The 22,635-nt window shown below is 42.5% G+C and overlaps 1 protein-coding gene across 7 annotated transcripts in view; it reads right to left on the bottom strand.

The window, feature by feature from the left end:
* LOC117396966 (tenascin-like) overlaps positions 1 to 22,635 on the bottom strand; it is an 89,229-nt gene that overhangs the window by 4,677 nt on the left and 61,917 nt on the right. For 2 of the 7 annotated variants that reach the window (XM_059005403.1, XM_059005401.1), the window contains exons 7-19: positions 21,679 to 21,948; positions 20,524 to 20,709; positions 18,070 to 18,159; positions 16,758 to 17,021; positions 13,126 to 13,539; positions 11,455 to 11,901; positions 9,800 to 10,072; positions 7,068 to 7,340; positions 6,080 to 6,352; positions 5,362 to 5,634; positions 2,239 to 2,526; positions 1,357 to 1,629; positions 189 to 311 (exon numbers count right to left, since the gene is read on the bottom strand). In XM_059005403.1, coding sequence (XP_058861386.1) covers positions 189 to 311; positions 1,357 to 1,629; positions 2,239 to 2,526; positions 5,362 to 5,634; positions 6,080 to 6,352; positions 7,068 to 7,340; positions 9,800 to 10,072; positions 11,455 to 11,901; positions 13,126 to 13,539; positions 16,758 to 17,021; positions 18,070 to 18,159; positions 20,524 to 20,709; positions 21,679 to 21,948 — 3,447 coding nt within the window. The remainder of the gene's footprint in view (positions 1 to 188; positions 312 to 1,356; positions 1,630 to 2,238; positions 2,527 to 5,361; positions 5,635 to 6,079; positions 6,353 to 7,067; positions 7,341 to 9,799; positions 10,073 to 11,454; positions 11,902 to 13,125; positions 13,540 to 16,757; positions 17,022 to 18,069; positions 18,160 to 20,523; positions 20,710 to 21,678; positions 21,949 to 22,635) is intronic. The other 5 variants (XM_059005404.1, XM_059005405.1, XM_059005406.1 and 2 more) reach the window with 5 other exon arrangements.

The raw sequence follows: 22,635 nt of genomic DNA, 5'->3' as shown, positions 1-22,635 counted from the left end.
GCATAGTTGTAGCCACTAGAGAGCACTGTTGATATGTCATGACAGCTACCTGTATTTTGGACTTCTGGAATTCATTAGAAATACAAAATAAAACAGAATTTGAATTACAGTCAACAGGACTAAGATTTTGGATTTCATGAGTTCCTTTTTTTCCCTCTAAAGTTGCGGATGAAAGATGCCGTGCCCACCTCCGTCCGCAGGTACGTAGGAGATGCGATAGCTGTCGACGCGAGCCGGGGGGAGGATCCAGTGAACCGTGACGGTGCTCTCGGTAACGTCAGAGAACCGCACACCGCTTGGGGCTCCGAGACCTGGCAAAATATTAACAGGGAAAGAAAATCAAAGTGTGCTCGCTGGGGACAGCAGTCCAGGGAACCACCTTTTCTAAACCATACAAATCAGTGTCGTTCTGGAATCATTTGGAACTAGAACCTTCAACGAAGAACCTGTACCGAATAAGTATCCCGGACAAGGGTATGCAGAGAAATCCATATAAGAAGGAAAGAAAGAATGAACTACAGGCTAGTGTTCATTTGATTTATAGACATTCCAACACTTCATCAATTACAGTGCAAAAAAAAAAAAATTAACAAACAAGGACCTTCTTGGGTGCAAGAAAAATGTAAACAAGCTGTGCTTGTTATAATCTTTCTTAAAACCTTTTTTTAAAAGCATGGGAGGACCACAGCCAGAGGTGCTGAAAAAGGAAGCATGCTGCAAGGATAGAACATACTTCAAGTTCATCTCTAGAGCTTTACACCCTGGAATAGAGAACGCAAGGCAATTAATGACTTCAGGATGCGCTGCTAGAGCTGGCTGCTCAATACTGTGAGCACACTATAGCAATTCTACACACATACACCCAAGGAAGAGAGGGCAGTATGCAATTAAATCTGATACATGCTTTGCTGTTTCATGGTAGGTGGGCATTTGTGTCACACAGGGAAGACCCCTGAATGATCCCACATTGGCGCTAGTCTGAAGAAGGTTGCGCATGCCAAACATGAAGATGAAACGGTTCCACTGAAGGAGAAAGCCATTCATTCAAAAGACGTTTGGAGAGATCTGAAAGTAAAGGAGTAGAGAAGAAGAAAACAAAAATAAACCCAGTGTAATTTATTGTTGTTGATGATGATGATGATGATGAAGATGATGATGATGATGATGCTCAATACCTTTCCGGTCAAGACGTTATCAAACCATGCTAAAAGAAGAAAGTTCAAGGGGTCAGATTGCTTCGCAGATCCAGAGAAAGAGGGAGGGGAGGGAGCAAGAGAGTTTTTAGATGAAACGTACTGCTTTGTTAAGTCACCAGTTTGCTAAAAAAAAAAAAAAAGGTGTTGTTTAGCGAAATACCTGTTCTAGCCATGGCATTAATGGGCTGCCAGCGCTGTCCCCTGGCGACCCCGTACAGCTCGATTTCGTACTCTGTACCCCCTAAGAGACCCGGAACCTCTATGGTGTGCTCCTGCCCAGGGACCGTCAGCTCCAGCGGGTCGGACAGTTTTTTGGAATCCCTAACTTTAATAACAAAACTATCGAAGAGGTCTTCGTCTGCCATCCAGGACAGACGGAAGCTCTCGGAGGTCACGTCCGAGACGAGAAGGTTGTCCACTTCTGGCTCGGCTTCTAGACAAGAAGGGAGACCATTCCCAGGGTTTACAGCCCATTCCACCCGTACGGATCAGGGGGTTACAGCAAATAACGGAACAATATCATACAGCATAAACCTGAACAGGGTGCTACGAGACTTCAAAACAATTACAACAGAGATCAGCAGCTGAAGTGAATGGACAAACATGCTTGAAACATAGTGTTATTATTATTACTGTGTTTCCAGCTTTGTGTGTGCTTTTGTATATATATTTTTTTATATATATACAACCACTTATAGTGGTGCTGTAACTTCCATTGAAGACTACACCCTGAAATAGAGCTGCTGTATAATAACAACATACAGTAAGCCTTTATGTAGTCTGTCATTAGTCACATACAGCATACATTATTGGGCTGGCTGCATGTGTCTAAGGGAAAGCACAGTAAAGATATGTCAACGAAGAGACTCTGTTGGTCCATATCTGGCAAGAGAGTAACACAACTTGAAGATCTGCAAAGGAATCAAAAACAACTAGGTCGTGCAAGCGGGATCTGTAAAAAGAGCACAATCCTGCAGCTGTTGAAGTGAGAGATTGAGAGACAAGCCGAGCGAAGGGGGAGAGGGGGGGTGTATGAAAGTACCTGTCACAGCCACTGCACTTAAGGGTTTTGTGCGTTGTCCCTCCTTGGTTATGCCATAGAGTTTAACCTCATAGCCTATGCCCGTGATAAGGCCTCTGATGTCCAGGGAACGCTGCTCTCCGAGCACGGTGAAGTCCTGGGGGTCCAGCAACCTGCCCGAATCTACAACCACTATGAGAAACTGGTCTAACTGGTGAGACTGGCCGTCGTCACCCGTCTTCCAGGTCACCCTGAAGCCGTACGGGTTAATGTCTGAAATGACTAGGTTTTCCACTTTGGGTAACGCCTCTAAAGAAAGGGCATGGTCAGGATGGAAAGGGGAAGAAACAGGTGCAGGTGAATACAGGTTGTGTGCAGGGATTGCAAAACACATTCTATGACTTTACACTGAACGACCATCTGATTTAGCTCTGATACACAAACGCACGCACACACATACATGCACACACACACGCACACACACACACATATTTAACTGAATTAATAATATATTCTATAAGTAACAAATGTTAAATACAGTGGACACTGAGACTTGGAAAGATTCATCCTTCCTGGGTTTCTAACATTATAAAATAATTATACAACTATATATATGTATTCCCCCCTCCCAAAAAAAATCAAAAGGCTACAGGCACAGTACATTGAAAATCATTGCTAGCTTTCCAGAGGCTCACACTGATGAATTGATTAATGTTTCCACTGCAGTGTAAGTATCATGTTCCATGTAACAAAGACCATGCGGTAAATTAAGACATGTCTCAACCACAGGCTATAAACAGTCCAGTCCTAGTCCCAGCGTCGCTCCTGTATTCTAGATGGGTAATTAGTTCTTGGAGAAGGGCTGTGCTCTTTCCATCACCAGCTAAACACCTGCTACTCAGTTCAACAGACAAGAATAAATCAGACAGGGCTATTTATATTGTGCTTAGCTATCCGAGCCCCTAGCCTGTCACCACTTCGGACAATCAGCGAGCAAAAGCAAAGCGTTAAAACGAGATGAGCTGAAGAGAAGAGAACGAGCCAACAATGAGAGCTACCCAGGCAGCTAGTGTTGAAACAAGCAGAGCAGTTTAATTGGCCCCAGATGAGGAGCGGAGCTTGGGGAGATCAGAGGAATGTGCTGAGAGCGGAGGAGTGTGGTCGCAGCGAGCAGTGGTTTAGCAACCGAAGCCCCTCTGCAGCCAAGGTGAAGCTGGAGCCGGTGGCCACGGTGTAATGAAGAGAAGATGTGCCAGAGCATCAACAAAGGGGGCTTTTCAGACACTGTTTGCATGGGATACAGGGCTCATAAAACTGTCTTTATTCAGTTTTACAGTGGTGCATAGCATAGTAAAGCACAGTGAAATTGCGTTAAAGCACAGGCAAGCACGGTGAATCACAGATAAAGCACTGCAGGTAACTCTAGATAACCACGGTAAAGCACAGCACTGTAAAAGCATGGGGCACGCGTTGGAAACTGCAAAACGACGACAGTTCCAAATCACTCCGAATAAAATGCAATGTGATTTACTTGGACGCAAGAATGGGTCTACTACATTTTAACTTATACTGTTACATGATCAGGTGTATTGTTATTTTTTAAAGGGTCTCCCTGCTGCCTTCGTAATACACAAAACAGACAAAAAACAACAGCTAGGCACTGAGGAATCCTATTGCATTCCGGACGTAAAGGACACGGAATGGTGTGGAATTAAATCAATACCAGAAGGTTCCAGGAATGAAGAAAGCCAACTATTCCAGGAGGAACACGGTCAATATGCAGAACTGCATAGTCCTGCCCTCAAATATGCCAGTCCGAGGAAAGTTTTGGAAATCCAGTCACTCTTTCCTGTTATTCTATGTGTGGATCCATTTAATCAACGAGGCTTTATTATTCTGTTTCTTTCCATTTATAGGACAGAGCACCACTCACTCGCTCGCTCGCTCACTGTGATTTATTATCAGCGTGTTCCGTGCCAAAGGTGAATTAGTTCGAAATACTAATAAACACTAAAAATACTAAACACTGGTTTCAACAAAGCCTTTTGTTACACTGTCTGCCAGACCCCCAAGACGCGAGGTTTGAGTCACGTTTTTGCTGATGCAGGACTCCTGGGCAGAGCGACAGTTTTTTTTTTAATTGCTTGTTTGTTTTTTCATCTGTAATGCGAACCTACATTACAGCAAACCCAATTGGTTCAAATGAAAAACAGAGCTAACTGGTCCAGCAGGCCTGTCACTTTTCATTAGGAAGTCTCTTGGCTCTGCAAGTTCGTCAAAGCTAGAAGGCAGATCCTGTGTGAGCGGTAACACAAAGCAGCTATTAATCCTGGTCCGAAAACAAGATAACAAACACAGCCTTGCAGATGGAGAATTAAACCGCTTAAAAACGTCCGCAGTAATCAAAATAAACCTTATTTATATTTTACTTAAATAAAAAAAAAATTAAAAAAATTAAAAACCTGCACAGGCTGAAAACAAAAAAAATCCAATTTGAATTGGTTTTGTTTTTTTAATAATTCCATTGTCAATTTGGAGGTGCTGAAGCAAGATATTTATTTTTAAAAGAGCATCTCCATCCTGTACATATTGTGCTTAGTGACTCACACCATGCTTGGCTGCTTGTGGAGCTCAGCCACACAACCCTGACTGTCTGAAAGCGGAACTCTAGTGCATGCAAGCGCAGGAGTGACAGGGAGGCAGCACAGCAAAGACACACAAACTGAAACAAGGACCCGGGGTGCGCACTAAAAGGGGGACAGCTTTAACAGAAAGACTGTACGAAACAACGAAGGCAAATCTGCAGTGCAAATGGAAGCCAAAACCGGAGCAGTCTGCTGGGATAGTAAACGCAGGCCATGCTTTAGACAGGCACCTCTTTAAATATTGGGGTGTAGAGACCAAGAACGAGCCTGGCAGTAGTGACTAACTCCCTTCAGCATTTCATTCATCCTTGTACCCTAAATGAAGCCACACAGGGGAGGACTTATCTTCCTGCGGAGCTTTCTGATTCTCCTTCTCATACACACACACACACACACGCACGACAGGGCGGTGCTCTGCTCAGCCCTTGCACTCCGTTAATAAAAGGGCATCGAAACTCATTCGGGAAACGGGAGATCAGCTGGTTAAGTTACATAGTACCTGTGACGGCGAAGGCAGACAGAGGCTGAGTGCGGCGCCCTTGAGACAAGCCGTGCACGTTTATGTTATAAGCGGTGCCGTCCGCCAGGCCCATGATAGTGTCATTGCGTGAGGCCCCGCCCACTCTGAGCTCCAAGGGGTCGTAGAGCTGCTCAGAATCACTGACTTCTATTACAAAGCTCTCAAAGGAGCCTGCCGCTGCGGTCCATGTGAGGGCCAAGCTGTCGTGGGTTATATCTGATACAGTTATGTTACCCAGCTGTGGTTCTGCGTCTATATGAAAGAGATACACAGTACATGCAGGTGGAAAGGTTACTTCAGTTGCTAGCATGATATAGCTTGTATTAGCCTTGTTACTGTTTCCAATAGGGAGGAATGCTGTGAGTTAATAGGTGGTGCGTGGGGGGGTCTCAGTGTTATAAGAGGTGTCATCTAGGGCAGTTTGGGCAGAGCTGGTGGCAAAATATGCAAAATGATGTGTGCTGTAATAAGTCACCCTACACACGGTGTACTAACTTATTATGAATCACAAATGAAAAATGTACTCAGAAACTACTATTTAACAAAAGATAATAATTGTGTTCAATGCACAGCATGGCATGTATATATAGATACGATGCACTGAAATGTTCTCAATGTCGTGACAGTAGTGAAACAACAACCTCCCAGTGTCACACCATGTATAGATAAGAACCTAGATCAATAGGGAATACAATACCTGTAGTAGCTACAGTAGTTAAAGGAGGGGTGTGCTGACTGCCGGAGCTGCCATACAATGTGAGCTCATACCGAGTGGCTCCTTTGAGCCGGGGGATCACGACGCTCCGCTGGTCTCCAGAGACCGTGTGCTCTATTTTGCGCGAGCCCGGCTCCGCCTCTATAACCTCGACTACAAAGTGATCAAAAGCCTGGTCGCGGGCGTTCCAAGACAGAGACAGGCTGTTTGAGGTAACGTTGAAAACAACTAGCTTGCTCAGGTCAGGTTCTGGCACTACAGAGGAGAGAAGAGTCATTTTGTTTTTAATAAAAAGACGAACCGATCGGCAAGCAAAATCTTTCCTGTTTCCCAACCCTCCCACACTCAAGACGATCGGAGCTGGCTTCGTGTTGCAAACCCGTGGCGCTTATAAAAGGACAAAAACACAATTATTGCACTGATGTGTCGTGTAGAATCAGCACAGTTTACTAATTCTGTATTCGTGGATGAAACAAAAATGCATTTAACGCAATGACGCCTGCCTGTGTGTGACTATACTGACATGAACTTTGTTCTTTATAAATAGATTGCACGATAGTTGATCTTATAGATTAAGATCTGTTGTAAGCAGAGGCACAACAAAAAATAAAAGAAAATAATAAGGGAGTGAATTAAATAATAAATAAAATACTCTATACACAGGGAGAATAGAAAGTAAGTTTACCACATCAACATTCTAACTATTTCTACCTTGCTTTTGTGTACATCCCAAAGAAACTTCAATTTTTTTCATATATATATATATATATATATATATATATATATATATATATATATTGTATTTCCATGTTCTATGGCGCTATTCAATACAGTTTCCAGAAATGGTGTCGGACCCCCCCCCCCCAGGATTTAAATACAGGTATTCATCCAATGCATATATGTGTTCCAAATACCCCCCCCCCCCACCCCTCCCCCTCCCCTGCCTCCGCTAGGACAGTAAGGGCAGTACCTGTGGAAGCAATAGCACTGAGAGCCTGTGTTCGAACACCATGCGTGAGCCCGTACAGGTAGGCTATGTAATCAGTGCGGGGACTCAGCCCTGAGATATGGGTTGCCAACACATCTCTGGCTATGCTGTATTCCATTGGCTCCAGCAGCCTGTTTGAATCTATAATCTCAAGTGCAAAGCCATCGAAAGAGCCTCCAGTGGCTGTCCAGGAGAGACTGAAGCTGTCTGAGGTAATGTTTGATACAAACAGATTACCAACTTCAGGCTCTGGCACTAAAGAAAGAAACAGTTTCATTTTTATTTATTTAATATGCATAAAAAACCCCATTAAAAACATGTTTTTATATTCATCTCTAAATCAGATGTTCTCCAAAGCCCTAATCTGCTGTCAAAGCTGTGTGTTTAATTGCACTCAGCTGTTGTTATTTAGATAATGTTTCATTTTTAAAATACACTGCTCTAGTTTTCCTGGGTTGGCAAAAGATTGTACGTTCTTGTGCTCTGCTGTGACAAGTGTACACTTTGATATTTCTTTTTTAAACTAGTGTACATTACAAAAGCTGTGCTAGGTTGCAAAGGGTTATATTCTGGACCAAGCTCTCCTGGGAAATAAATTCAATGAAATATTTGGAAATAGTTTACATTTTTTGTTCAAACGACAAAATTTAAATGTCCAGTCCTGGTATTCACTTTACAAGTCGTAAACCTTGGCTCGCAATTTGCTTTTTCATTTTTTAAAAACAGGACGATCAAATGAAAAACGTTCTACTGATTCGGCCAAAAAATAAAATGAACTTATAACAGACATACCTTTCCATAATTTAATTACATATTTTAGCTGCTCTCTAAAAAAAAAAGGTAGTACTTCACATGACATGTCTCTAACTAGACTGTAAAAAAAGTTAATTGCATTTGTAAATTGACAACTTCATGTGTAACGACAGTGTCATTCAAAAGGACACTAGCAACTGAAAACATGTTATAATTAACATGCTGTTGCGTTGTAAATATGTCATTACAGTGTAATTACAAATCAACTAGAGACACAATGTAAAAAATACATTCAGACCATTAATAATGAAATAACCAAGAAAGGAAATAGCTAGCAAGAACGGAAGGACTATTTTCTATTTTCTAAGCATAAGTTATCTTTTGGTAGTTATTAGTGTCTCTGATATATAGTTCTGACAGAGTGAGGAATTACATAAAAAACTAGTGTCAAAGCAGGCAGCTTAAGAGGATGGATTATGGGAAAACGCGGCCAGGAAGTCACAGTGGCACGTCGAGAGATGTAAACAGCTTCCTGACGGATGATAAATAAAGAGGAGAAAGTGTGCAAGCGCTGGAGCAGCTGTGCAGTGTCAGGGCTTCAGCAGCATTCCAAGAAGCATAAGGAAAGAGGCTGCCAAGGAAAATGAGAACACTGTGGCGCTCAAATACCAGGTGGACAACATCTTCAAGAATATTTTATTTGTTATTTCCCTGCCCCTTTTACGCTTTGAAATCTATGGAACAAGTAAGCATCCCGGTTCTACAATCAATAAATAAATACATTTACTCAATGTTGCAATAAGACTCATATATTAACCAGTCTGGACAGGGATTCATGAAGTACGTCATTTATGAATCACAAGTATGAGCTCCTATTACTTCCTTCAGTGCTGCCTAGACTGTGTGCTCCATTTATTCCACTAGGATTAACTAGGGACACAGATAAACACAAGTGTTAGCCTTTGGTACGCTACTAATGTGTGAACTTTAAAAGATCCCTCTCCTAATAATACAATAGCAGTCTTTGATATCTTCCTATTCTCCAATCCCCATCTCGAACAACGCAGCCACACCTTGCTGTTCATTAAAACCAAGGTTGTCTGGACTAGTCTCCAGCTAGAAGGAAGGCATATTCAGTGGTTGTTATAATAGTGCGTGTTGCTTAGTGCTGCTATTTGGTTAATGTTCCTCAGCAGTTAAAGTGTTTCCACCACCTGGTAAACTGAATAGTGCCACAGCAATAAAAAATAAAAAAAAGTACAAAGGCAATACTAGCAGAAGAGCAGAGTGTAAAGACCATAATGATATCCTTCTCATTATGGATTCAGATGCCAGTGCTGATATCTGTATCGGTAATACACAGGAAAACACATTCACAAGTCCAGTGCTATGTATACAGATGTAGAGATCATGGTGAGATGGTCAAACAGTGGCCACATGGGACCTTTAGTCAAGACATGTCACACAAGCACATGGGCTACCTCTGATGTTAAGGTTTCGGGACCTTGATCGTACACATGAAATGAAATGAATGAACGAATGGTTTTGCAATCACTGCTGAACAACACAGACTCACCAAAATGCACACAGTGAGATTGAGAGACTTCATGCACTCATAAATGGAACGTGAGGAGATGCAAACTGATGTCAATGGTTGCCTGCTTGTCACGGTGCGCTTTGGAAACAAACGATGGGTCGCACAGTGGCTGGATGGCAGAAATACAGGACGCTTATCCTCAAAAATAAAAAAGAAAGAGATCATTCCGCGTTCCGTGCATTCTCCTTCGTATGACCGTGCAAAATGGAGGAGATTCAGGTGGACGCTGCCGCTTGACAAAACAGTTTTTTTACTTCTGAAAAAAGAAGAGAAGGACAGAAGTAGAGGGGAGGGATGGAGGGCTGGAGAGAGGGAGAGAGCGATCGAGCGAGGAGGAGGAAGCATCAGACCGATAAGGAAATACCTGTGCTGACTTCTGTAAAAAGAGGTTTTGTGTGTGAGCCTTGGATCACCCCAGAGACGGTGACCTGGTAAGAGGTACTGGGCTTCAGCCCATTGATGTCCAGCCTCCGGAGATCACCAGCCACTGTGTGACTCTGCGTCTCGGCCGACCTATCAGAATCTGTAACTTCAACAATAAAGTTTTCGAAGTCTCCGTCAGCGACTTTCCAAGAGACATTGAAGCCGTCCCAGCTGACGTCTGAGACTTCTAAGGTGCCCAGCTCAGGCTCCTCCTCTGGATAATAACAAAGAAAGTACATTCATGTTATTGAACTGGTATTCCAGCTGGCATGCAAATTCAAGGCCATACTATTGCGTGAAAACGTCTGCCTTTAAGTTTGCTAGTTTCATTTTGAGTTCTGCTTTGAGGTAGTAGTATTTTAAGACATGGGTTGGTATTCAAAAAACAAACAAACAGTGAATTAAAACAGCAAAGCAATAAAATCTGTTGAGATTTAAGCTACTGCATTTCTTTAACAGATTATTCTTATAAAATACTGTAATTAGATATGGTTTAACAATGTATTTTCCAAAGCAAAGTTTGCTGCACAATGTAACAAAACTGTAAGAGCTAGTGAGATTGGTGTGTGTGTGTAGGAAGGAAGGAGCCCTTGACCTCCCATTGCACTTAAATGAACATTTGTTAGGTTTGCAAACCGCATTATAGCATACTTAATCTTTCTCATAATTGCTTTAAAAAAACAGAACATTTGTAAAGATTAACAATCAATACAATACAATACAATACACCAACGAAATCCACATTGATGAGATGAGAATGACGAGAATAAGTAATTAAGTGACTGGAATAAAAAGCACAGGATTAAAAGACATGTACGACGGGCTGAATGACAGGCCAACATACTCAATAACACAAGCACACAATGTACAAAACTGGAAGAAAATATATACAGTGCAAACCCTGCAAAAAAAAACACACCATAAAGTGCAAATGAAGACAGACATTCCACTCCCAGCTGTTGAAAAGCATCAGAATGCACCTGCACACAAGCACAGCAGTCATTCCCATAGACGCAATTCCACGCTCTTAACCATAATAATGATGCTAACTCATGAGGAAACATCATGCTTCCCTAGTGTCCGCGTGTGCATGCACCATTTCCCATTGCTGTAGAACCCCTCACTGTGTTCTAAGCAATACCAGTAACTGATAATCAGACTGATGATCAGACTGTCCACAGTCAAGGTTGTGATGCTTACAAAACGTGCATAATGTACAATGCAGAGGAGCATAATTGTCGTGCATTGACTTTACTTTGGCATGCATTCCCTGCAGAACGGGGCAGTATGCTTGTTCGTTTTTTTTTTATTAATTTAATTTAAAACCTTTTAAATGGCGCGCACCAGAATAATCACAGCACACCTTAGTGATATTCCCCATCTTGCAAGCAAACGCGATTACAAGGTGTGATCATGCATTCTCATCCAGCCTTATTTCCTGTATTAATATTGTACTGCAGTATATTAAAACATAGCTGCGGAGTGTGGGGGAAGGGAGATTAAATGATACCGATAAAATATATGCAAGGAGGACAAATAGCAAATTAAGAAATGGTGATGGCTGGAGGATGACAACAGAGACCAGTGATAAAATACCTGTATTGGCAATTGCCTTGAGGATATGTGACCTGTTTTCCTGGTCAGTTCCATGCAAGGTGATCTCATAAAGAGTGCCAGGTGACAGGTCAGCAATGGCAGTGTGCCGGACGTCTCCTGGCACGGATACTGAAGCTATTTCATTGAACACAGCTAAGTCCTTCAACTCTACAAGGAAGCTATCAAAGGACCCAGCTGGTGCCGTCCAGGACAGCTGGAAGCTAGTCTGGCCCACCTCCGAGACACTGAGGGCTTCGAGAAGCTCCAAGCTCACACCGCCAGTCTCGGCACTAGACCGCCCCGTTAGAGTGGACATCTGAGTTTCTGGTTTAAAAGAAACGGATGGAATGACTCTTGGGTGGGTCTGTCTGTGAGGGGCTAATGTTGGAGTCACAGCGACAATGTCAGAGGCAGCTACATCCACAGATGCTGCAGTAGGTATGAAAGCTAAACAGAAGTACAATGAAAGTGTTAATGTGTTAAAGCTGCGAGGGAAGGAAGTGGTTAACCTGCGGAAAGATACATACACATATACATTCAAATTAGGACACTGGGAAAAAGAAAAGTCTAAATCCCCAACTCAAGACTGCTTTCTGTTTGAAACAGTCGCTGGAAACCGCTTTATAAACACAGCTTTAACATCTGTGTACACCACGTCATTATAAAACACACATCTATTTATGACATCACGTAGCGCGTCAACCATAATGCAAGCTGGTCAACATGTGGAATAAATCAATCAATAAATACATATATACATATACCCCTCTGGGATGATTAATGCAAGCATGCCACTATTCGAAATGCTCTGAACAGCGTACGTATTAATGACTTTGATCAAGCCATTAATGTTTGAAGGCGCTGTATAGTCTGTGCAACAGAAGTATACAGCAAGCTTCAAAATGTGAAGAAGCCATGCAACCCCTGCACTCAGCATTCACATGGCAGCCTGGCAGCTCACATGCCATCAACGGGCCACCATTATGAAGTAAATGCTATAAATGGCAATGTGATGGATGATGGTCAATGACGGCTCTAGCCTTCAGAGCTAACAGTTGCGTATTAAAAGCTGAAATGGGGACTCTTACACTGACAACTAGAGCGGTGGCATTGATAGTTTTTCAGTAGTAAAAAGGTCCCGTAATTGTTTTTGCGGTACCACGTCTGACCAGATATACTGTGGGGTTCAACCTTTTACCGTGAGGTCATTGGGCCCCTGTAGCCTGAAACAGACCTGGTCTGGGGTTGCACCATTATTATTGTTAGCTATGAATAGGCAACATGGTCTTGCTCTTTCACAGGCCATGCCTCGAGGCATGCTGGTGGAGATGAGGAGATGAGGAGTGGGGTGGGGGAGTCTCCCTGGGCATGCGTACCGGGGGTCACATGATACAAGGACATGCTTCTGCTCCGGGAACCACAGGGAGCACCTTGTACTCCACAGCTTTCGGCATGCACGTCTTTTATTGGAATGCATTCCATAGATTGGGTCATATTTTCTTTTCCCTCCCCCCTTCTACCCCCCCTCTTTTTTTTAAAAACAATTGAATAAAGAGACTTATACAGCAGTATCCATGATTCTGTTTGTCATTTGATTTGTAAAAATTAAGTTGACTATTATAGAATTTACAGAATTCCTATCGCCCCATTCTAAGCCTAAAGTGTAAATACCTGTTTTGGCTACAGCCTCGAGAGCTCTGGATGTTTGGCCCCCAGTTATTCCATAAAGCTTGATCTGATATGCGGTGGCTGCTCTCAAACCTCTGAGTCTAGTACCTGTCGAGTCTCCAGGTAGCCAGACCTCCATCTTATCCCACAATCCCAACGTGTCTCTATATTCTACAATGTAACTGTCATACACTCTGTCTGTCTCCACATTCCACAAGAGCTGAAATCCATCTGACGTTACACTGGAGACCTCCAAGGCCTGCATCATCTCCTCCTCCTCCTCCTCCTCCACCTCCTCGCCCATCCCCGCGATCTTGGGACCAGTGACTTGCAAGGACATTATTCTAAACTTGTCCTGGTTCTGATTGGAAGTCGTGACTTCTGGTACATAGTCCGCTAAGGAGAATGAGAACGACGCTACGAGAAACAGATTAAAGTGAAGGAGAGCCTTGTTAGTTCAGACCCCAGGGGGTTAGCGCTACATCGAGGGAAATACTGTAGAGAGAAGCTCGTTCTCTCAACGTCACACCTATCCTGATTCAGTAACAGCACACCTATGGTAGTAAATATTTCACCCCAAACATTAAAACACAAAGAAAAGCTATTGCACAATTATGCAACCGGCTGAAAATTAGCCAAAACAGAGCATAAAAAAAAAGTATAATGTTAATGTAATGATCAGCAATAATACATTTTTAGCAGGCTTTTTATTTATTTATTTATTTATTTATTTATTTATTTATTTTTTAAATTTAGTCGTCGCCAATTATTTTTACCCCGGTTTTCACCCCAATTTAGCATGCCCAATTATTATCTGTATCCCCGGCTCACCGCTCGCAACCCCCCCGCCGACTCAGGAAACGGAGGCTGAAACACGCGTCCTCCGAAACGTGCTCCTCCAAGCCGTCATTTTTCGCACTGCAGATCCACAGCAATGCTACCAGACCTATAGTGCCGGAGGACAACACAGATCTGGCGGCTCCGCTGCAGAGCCACAGGCGCCCTATCGGCCACAGGGGTCGCTGATGCGCGGTGAGCCGTGGATTCCCCTGCCGACCTAAGCCCTCCCTACCCGGGCAGCGCTCAGCCAATTGTGCGCCGCCCCCTAGGAACTCTCGGTCACGGTCAGCTGTGACATAGCCTGGATTCGAACCAGCGATCTCCAGGCTATAGGGCACATCCTGCGAGGAGCGCCTTTACTGGATGCGCCACTCGGGAGCCCGAGCAGGCTTTTTAAAGCATCCTATTAGCATGGGATTGCATTTCCTTGCATGTTATTGGATTGCGGTGCGTTTTCCTGAATGTAATATTCAACCTGTACTTACGAAAGGACCTGTGCAATTTTACTTTGGACTGTTGGACTTTAGTGAACGAAAAACTGTCATCCACTTGACAAAATCTCCAACCACTTGACTTTAGACCTCTATTGCCCTTCAAAAATGAAACACTTGAGCCTCGTCGATTCGGACTAGGAGACTGGAGGAACTGTATCCACTGTAACTCAATCCTCAATTATCAAATGAATGAGCTTTGTGCATAAGACAGACTAGCTCTCTTCTGTAGAGTTGGCAGCGGAGCAAGCTTATAATTGAAACCAATAAAGGTTTTTTATCCGAAGTCATGTTTGTATTTCCCTCCTGTCATATTAACTTTATTCGCAGCGTGCTATCCGGAGATTACTGTCAGGCCCCTTTCAAACACTGTATTGAATTTGTTTCTCTCCCCACTGGACGAAGTGAGTAATAAGGAAGGATCACAGCGCCTGTTTTGCTTGGCTAGACCATTGAGGTCTACCATTCCATGCTGTAAACTTGGCACACCTACAAATAAGAATAAACTTGGAACTGTGTTTTTCTACCACTTTTGTTTCTTTTGTTTTTTATAAAAAATAAATAAAGCTCTGTTCAGGAGCGAGGCTTACGTGACACAAAATAAAATAAAAATAAAAAATGACATCCCGACATGTCATTGGGGCCACGATCGGGCTGTCGGGATGTAATTTCATTAACGGAACCGCAATCGTTAATAATTGATTGTTAAACAGATTTAGTTTCTTTATAGCCCAACGGAGAGCAAACATTCTGATCAATGATGTATCTCAAGACACATTCTTGTTTTACCGGCAGTGTCAATATTGCATGCAGAACAATGTGGAACGTGTACACTGCTGAATTATGCAATGCGTTTCATTAACATTTCCCCATGCTGTGCAGCAAATAGTAAATGGGAACATGTGGCTGTGTGATGTCAGGGTCGTGTATGTATCTGCTTCTCAGGAGTGCCTGTTCATAAGGGTCATAAATCCAGTTACTTGTACAATACGAGGTATATTCACCCTGGGACACAGCACCAAACATTCCAGACTTTGTAACACTACATCATTTAGGCTACAAGGCTATGTCTTGTTATTGAATCAACATGTGCTCCCACCACTGGTTTTTTTTTATAGACATTATTATTTTTTGGAAATGAATGCAGCATTGTTGAAGGAATTTTGCGTTACGATTTTAAATTGTATCACCGCTTTAAACTCAAGTTATTATTTTGCCTGTAAGATAAATTGTACTTTAAAAAATAATTAGAAAATATAGTAAAAACCCCCAGTCGAATCAAGAAGATCTTAAAAAAACCGGTTCAGATACATTATGTTGCTTATCTCAACTCACTGCAAGACAGCATCTGGGAGCAATTTGTTATTCTAAACTTGATTTTGTAGAAGATTGACTTGTTTTCTCATGAACTCAGCACCCCATACCGACTGTATAGGGCTACATATTGCTTGCAAAAGTAAACTTGCTTTTTTTCTGTTTTCCTAACAGCATTATGTCATCTGTACCATCTGTAGTGTAGGTGGAATTTACACTTGAATTTACACTTGAATTTACACTTGTATTTCTCATCTTGAGAACGAAAGATGTAGCCCACGTTCTGTGCTATAAGCATTATAATTTATCCAAACCAAAAAAAAAAAAAAAAAATGATAAGGTTGTAAAGGGAAAAAAAAAACATGGGCTAATGTGTGATTACTTTTGATATAGACAGTGCCCTGAACCAACATAAACTAGGGGGCTGTTAACCAATCTATCAGTGCCATGCTCAGTCCAATGACAAAGTTGTCATGTTGGTTTAGGTCCATGATTAACACGTTCCTAAGAAATGGGTCTTGTATCATAAACAAAGTCAACATACTGTACCATGAACTCAGATCTTAAACAGCTTGGAAACCCAAACCGGCGATTTACAGTGGAGGCCCCACATGACTGCTCCACAGTATTTCTGCAGACACGTAGATCTGAGGGCTTTTCTCACTATCTTTCCAACAGTTCCATGCTCTGCTTTTGCTATTCGGTTTTATCCCTCAACCAGAGAGGCTGGAGGCAACCGTGTTGAGATCTTTATGCAGTGTTGAGATCTTTATGATCTTCTCGCAATGGAATTTCAAATCAAGACACCACCAGTTTGGAACACTAGAGGCAAGAGAGTCGCAATAATGGACGTAGCAAAAGCTGATAGAAAATGGAAAGGGGAAGACCAGGACGTGTGTTGGCATCAGGATATGGCGTGTGACTATCTTTGCTGGAGGAAGAATCGCATGTATGGATGTGGGCCCCCCTACCCCACAGCTGAGCACTTACCCGTTGAAACAGTAGTGGCGGCTGGCTGGCTCCTCTGTCTGCCTCTCTGTGCAATCAGGGTGATTGAGTACTGCACACCAGGATCCAGCCCTCTCAGGATGTAGTTGGTGACGTCGGCAGGGACCTCCACCTCTTCCCTCCTGCCGTCCGCGGACGTGTAGGTCAGAAGGTAGACTTCGATCTTGGCCAGTGGCCTCTTCCAGCGCAGAGAGACGGTGCTCTCCGTCGAATCGACCGCCTCGAAGTCTCTTGGAGCGTCCAGGTCTGCAGAAGCAGGGTTTGGGGTTTAGCAGAAAAGAAGAGCCAGCAAAAGCAGGACCGTAAAGCAAGCAATGCGTGAAACTGTGGTTTCGGTGGCTGGCATAAGAACTCCCCTAGTTTTTACACCAGGTACCCCTTCACGGCTGGGGCTGACTGGCTTGTTTTAGGGCTTGAACCTTCATCCTTCCTCATTGCATCTGGATTCTCTTACCATTGAGCTACTTGTGCACACATACTATATCATACTGTGATACTGATTGCTATCTATAAACAAGCTTCACTTCTTTGACAAAAGTTTAAGTGAGAGGTGTTGCTCAATGCCATCACTTGGCATATTTCATTTTTCAGTACTTCTACTTATCTTATGAGTGAGTGTTTAAAGTTACAGATGAAAGCACTTCTAACAGCATGAAGCTGGCATGTCATTCATGATTCAGCGCACTGGGATGCTTGGTATCGGATGTTTCATGTGCACGGGCACGCTTTGATCTCGCTGCATTTGGTTCTTCAGTATCAATTATGAATACCTCAATTCCGTGCTCTGCAAGTGCATTTTAAATGAAGCATTCAAACTTAAAGTCCAGCTGCAATAAAGATCCAGTCTATTAATAAGATCGTCTCCACTAATTATCACATCTGTTGCTGCAAACACAAAGACTTCTCCCAGCAATTTGTCTGAAGCTTTGTTCACAATTAAATGAACGTGTCAGCAGCTTAATTGTAATACACAGCAGTCTGTATTTAATTATAGCGCAGTTCTGGGACCATAAGGCCTGAGGGGACCATCCTGTTATGAAGGGAGACCTCCGACATCTGCCCTCTGAGGTCACGGGTTAAACTACTGACCTCTAGAAGAAGATACCATTGCACAGGTGGAGGAGGGGTGGCAGGGGACATACCATTTGCCTAGAATATCCATTTAAAGCAAGCATTGTTGGTAAGTATATGTGAGTGAAGAATTTGAATATATTATATATAAATGTATCATTTTATTTTGCTAACCCTCCCCCGACCCCCCCTCTGGCTGCAGAAGCTGTTAGACGTCACTCACCAGTTGCTGCGTTGATGGTGGCCGGCAGGCTTTCCTTGTCCTGTTTCACAGCGGTGACCCCCATCCCGTACTCTGTGCCTGGCTTCAGACCTGTCGAAGCACAAAGACAGGTGCCGTTTACTGATGGGGTTATTATTATTATTATTATTATTATTATTATTATTATTATTATTATTATTATTATTATTAATCTGGATAGATTTATACTGAGATCTAGTTTCCAGTGATTATCTTCTGATCTTCTCTGTTTAGAAGAGCACAGGATTGAAGACTTTTTAAATGCTTTTACATCACAACCCAAGTGGTTGGTCTGATCAATCTTCCCCACCGGGATAAGATGCAGTTGGATTTTGTTGGATAATTTTTACACCCTGAAACATACGTGGTTAATGCAATCCAGGGAGTTTCTCTGAATCCAAAAAAAAAAACACAGCTGTGGTTTATCCAGCATTAGCTATATCAAATTAACCCCTAATCCTTGATCTGCTGCTTTTATATTTGACCTTAGAATCTACGTTCGATTGCATTAAGCTATTGTTGTTTTTAAATCTGCTCTTCCTTTAAAGTGCCATGAGATTTTTAACATCCACAAAGCTAGACCTTGGTTTGATAACTCATCCAAACCTTCTGACTTGACTTTTGAACATCCACACTGCCTAATTAATGGGTGAACAACGCAGGTTGAAACCACACCATTCCCATTCCCATCATTAACAATCACGTTACACAGGTAGTGTGAATAGTCTATTAGAAACACTTATCTCTTTTGTTAAATAAATAGTCTTGTTGAGAGATAAGTGGGTAAAGACAAGGCACGTCCATGAATCTGCACCTTGAAAGATGAATGAACACATAAAGGGCTTAAAAATCCAACTCCACGCTGTAATTAGGGTTTCTTTCTGTCTAGTTGCTGTCATTATTATTTATTAGCTCACACAAGGGTTTTCAGCCGGCACCTCGCAGCATGAAATCAGACCTAAAACAATGAAAGTAATTATCAATGAAATCACAGGCGTTATTACAGATAATAACCGGATAAAAACCGCTAGGTGTTTAGCGACCTTTCACAGCTATTAGGTGAAAAAGCCTGAAGGATTTGCAGTGCCAATTCATTACACGGAATAGAGTACAATTAAATAGCTCAGCGCAGGAATTAGGCTCAATTAAATGAGTAATAATCTTTTTTTTTTTCCCCCGTCTCACTAAGCTTTGCACACAGAAGTATTTAGATGATTAAATTACCCAGCCACCGTAGATTTACAACAAAGAGGTCCCCACCCCACGTGCTGGGTTTTAAGAAGACAGCTCAATCTGTACATTGGAGAGCAGTGTTTCCACTGAAACATACTGGAGATTTCAAAGCTCCCACAGGAAAGCCAAGTTATTTTCCTTCAATACTCCGTTCGGTATGGTCCTTCGACCACATCCAGTCACTTTCAAAAAGAAAGCAAGACATAATACATCAATGCCACAGCTTTGTTTAAGTGGAATGAAGTCTGGGTTCTGTGGAAATATGATTCTAGGAAAATAAAGAAAAACATTAATTGGACTGCTTTGTCTAGAGAACTGTTTCACTAAAACTAAAACAGATACAGACTGAGGATATACTGTAGAGCATGGTTATGAAAAGTGCATTGCAGTAATAATTACGCAATTCCTGTGCAGTACAATTTCTTATCTGATGACAAAAAAATGCAAGCCATCTCTGTTCAGATTCTAGAGTACATTTAAAAAAAATGTAAATGAATAGCAATTTAAAAAGTTGGATCATTGTTAAAGTAATTCCGCCAGATTTGCTTCAAAGTGTTTTGGACGTCTTTCAGCTCTTTTAAATGGGGTGAGTAGGAGGATGTGAACTTAGCTGCAGTAATGGAATTGCAGTATGAACTTACCAGATCATCATACATTAAATATGAGGCAAACGTACCACATTAAACATTAAAAAAAACAAATGCAGTTAATACTGAACCGCTGTCTGCAGTTCCTGAAAGCACAGTATCCAAACTAAAGTGGCCTGATTTTTTTAAATATAATTTAAATTTAATATTCATTCTTATTGTGTAACTCTGCCAGTACATAAATCAACGTGCATTTTAAAAGCCAAAAATAAAATTGAACATGTTTGCAGTAACCAAGAATGAAAAGTCTAAAGTTGAGGGAAGATAAAGCTACTGTTTTTCCCCCGCAGGAGACCGGGAGACCTAGTTTGAGGCAACTTTGCTGTATCAAACCCCAAGTCTCCCCTGATGTGCCCTGCAGTGACCTTAAAACCTAGTCTACTGAAACCAATTTCCAAGGAATGAGGCGGCTTTTTGTTCCCTCAGCTTAAAAGTAAACAACAAAGAACGAAAACGTTTTCAATATTAGTTTTAAAGAAGACAGATTTGCACCCAAGCAGAAGCTGATTTACGTGGGCTTTGGATTCATTAAACAAGACAGAACTGAGCCCCTTACCAGTGATCGTGGCCTTGGTGGTGGCCTGTCTGCCCCGTGGCACAGTGATTTCTGCGTGGTCTCCCCCGGACAGAGATGCGTATTTAATGCGGTAGCTGTCCACTGTCGCCTTGCTGTTCTTCCACTCCAGAGTGATGCTGTTCTCAGTCTGGGAGATGCGCTGTAGGTTCTTGGGAGCATCCAGATCTAGAACACCAGCACAAACAAAAAGGGGTTCTAGAGTGTTTTGCGAGATCAGCATTTTTAAATGGGTGACTTAATATTTAATCTGTGACCCTCCCGGGTGCTTTACTTTATACATTTTGAGGATTCTGTTCCCAGTCTCCTAACAGCTGCCCTAGGCTGAATCTGGAAGGCATTACTGGTTGTGTCAAAAGGGGGTAAATATTCCTTCAGTTACGAGATGTCAAAAGCTGAGAAGCTTAACCTTGCTCATGCCTGCATTTCAAAAGTCTGATGTTCGAGATCGAGATAAGGTTGATAAACCAAGCCTCATGATTCAAAGACAAAACACAAACCAAACAAAAACAGAATTTCATTATCAAACAAGAATGCCTTTGGCCATCCTTTAAACATCAGTACAGACTCTTAAGCGCCAGAAGTGTTTAGAAAAACATATTTCTAAACTTTGAAATCTATAATATGAAATCTATAATATTATTTATTTAATACTTAAATGGGTTATGCTGTGCAACAACAGATAACTTATATCCTTGAATAAATAATTAATAGCAGGTTTTACTTTCAGCGTGTCGGATACATCCATTAAATAAACCATCCCCTGTTCATTGCCTAGACTCGGAGTGGCGGTGGATCTGAGCTGAACTGAGACAGGGCTGCAGCAAGCAGCAGGAGCAGCATGTCGTGGCTCCTGGACTCTGGACCTTGTAAATAGTTGTCATCAGTTGTTTGGTGTGCATTGTTCTGTTTTATGCTCGATTTACATAAATGTATTACTTTGTTTCTGATGTTATGGCTACCTGTCTCCAACCAGGTCCTCTAGGACTGTATTTAAATAGCATGGTGGCCTGGTTAGGTTAGTCTGCCATTGGTTCCAGTCCTGTGTAATGAAAAGACAGTGTGTGTGTGTGTATATATATATATAAAACAATAAAAACTGGGATGAAGTTCTGTGGTGTGGGCCTGCTGTCTCACCTGTAGTGAAGGACTCTGAGATGGGGTCGCTCCTCATGTCCCCCCTCTTAGACACCAGCGAGACCTCGTACTCCGTGTTGGGCTTCAGGCTGTCCACGTTGTACTGGCTGTCCGTGCCGGAGAGCGCCACTGTGGTCCTGTCTGTCGGCTGACCACTGGGCCAGTAGGACAAGCTGATTCCGTCCACCTGGGCGACGGGCTTGAACCAGGTAATGAAGGCGGTCGAGTCCGTCACGTCCTTCACTTCCACTTGGCTTGGAGAGTCGATCCCTGGCAGGGTTAAAGTGCGCAGAGTCTTTAGGCTGGCTAGGTCACGGAGGGTCAAGAACAGTTTTGACCGAAGGCCGTGGCGCTTAATTGGCGAGCTAGGCTGAGATCTGACAGAACTGCATGTCAGTAGGCATGAGATTATCCTGTCATTTATGAAAATTGAATTTAAAAACAAGCAAGGGATAACCAGCGGGATATACATATTAAATTCCTCTTTATCTTGGAATCCCTACTGTCACCTCAAAGCATAAATAAGAAGCGGTGTGCATATTTAACTGATTGTGGCAGGCATGGAAAGTGCACATCAACCTTGTGAAATTAAATCTGAGTCTGAGCTGGGGAAAAGAAACCACAGCTTTGCTTATCATAAATAGATCAGGCAGCAGGCAACGCAGTCCCGCGATTGCACTGGTAACCTAATTTATAAGACCGCAGCAATGTGCTGGGTTTGAACTCGCCCTTAGTGTTAATTAAACATGCCTGCCTGACAGCTTTATCTGTTTTTCAAACTCCAAAGGGCATGCCCTGTGGGGTTTACAGTCCAATAAAAGACGCGCATTTTCCAAAGAATGTCGAAATAGTCAGTCTACAAATTCTCAGTGGGACAGTCTTGCCATGGCTGCTTCCATTTATTCCAGTGGGGGTTCCTGGTCTCCCCCCCAACATACAAAGGGGGAAACAGGAGAG

The sequence above is a fragment of the Acipenser ruthenus genome, chromosome 31 (genome assembly GCF_902713425.1).
Source record: "Acipenser ruthenus chromosome 31, fAciRut3.2 maternal haplotype, whole genome shotgun sequence".
Taxonomy (NCBI): Eukaryota; Metazoa; Chordata; class Actinopteri; order Acipenseriformes; family Acipenseridae; genus Acipenser; species Acipenser ruthenus.
This window is presented reverse-complemented; position numbering and strand designations above follow the sequence as displayed.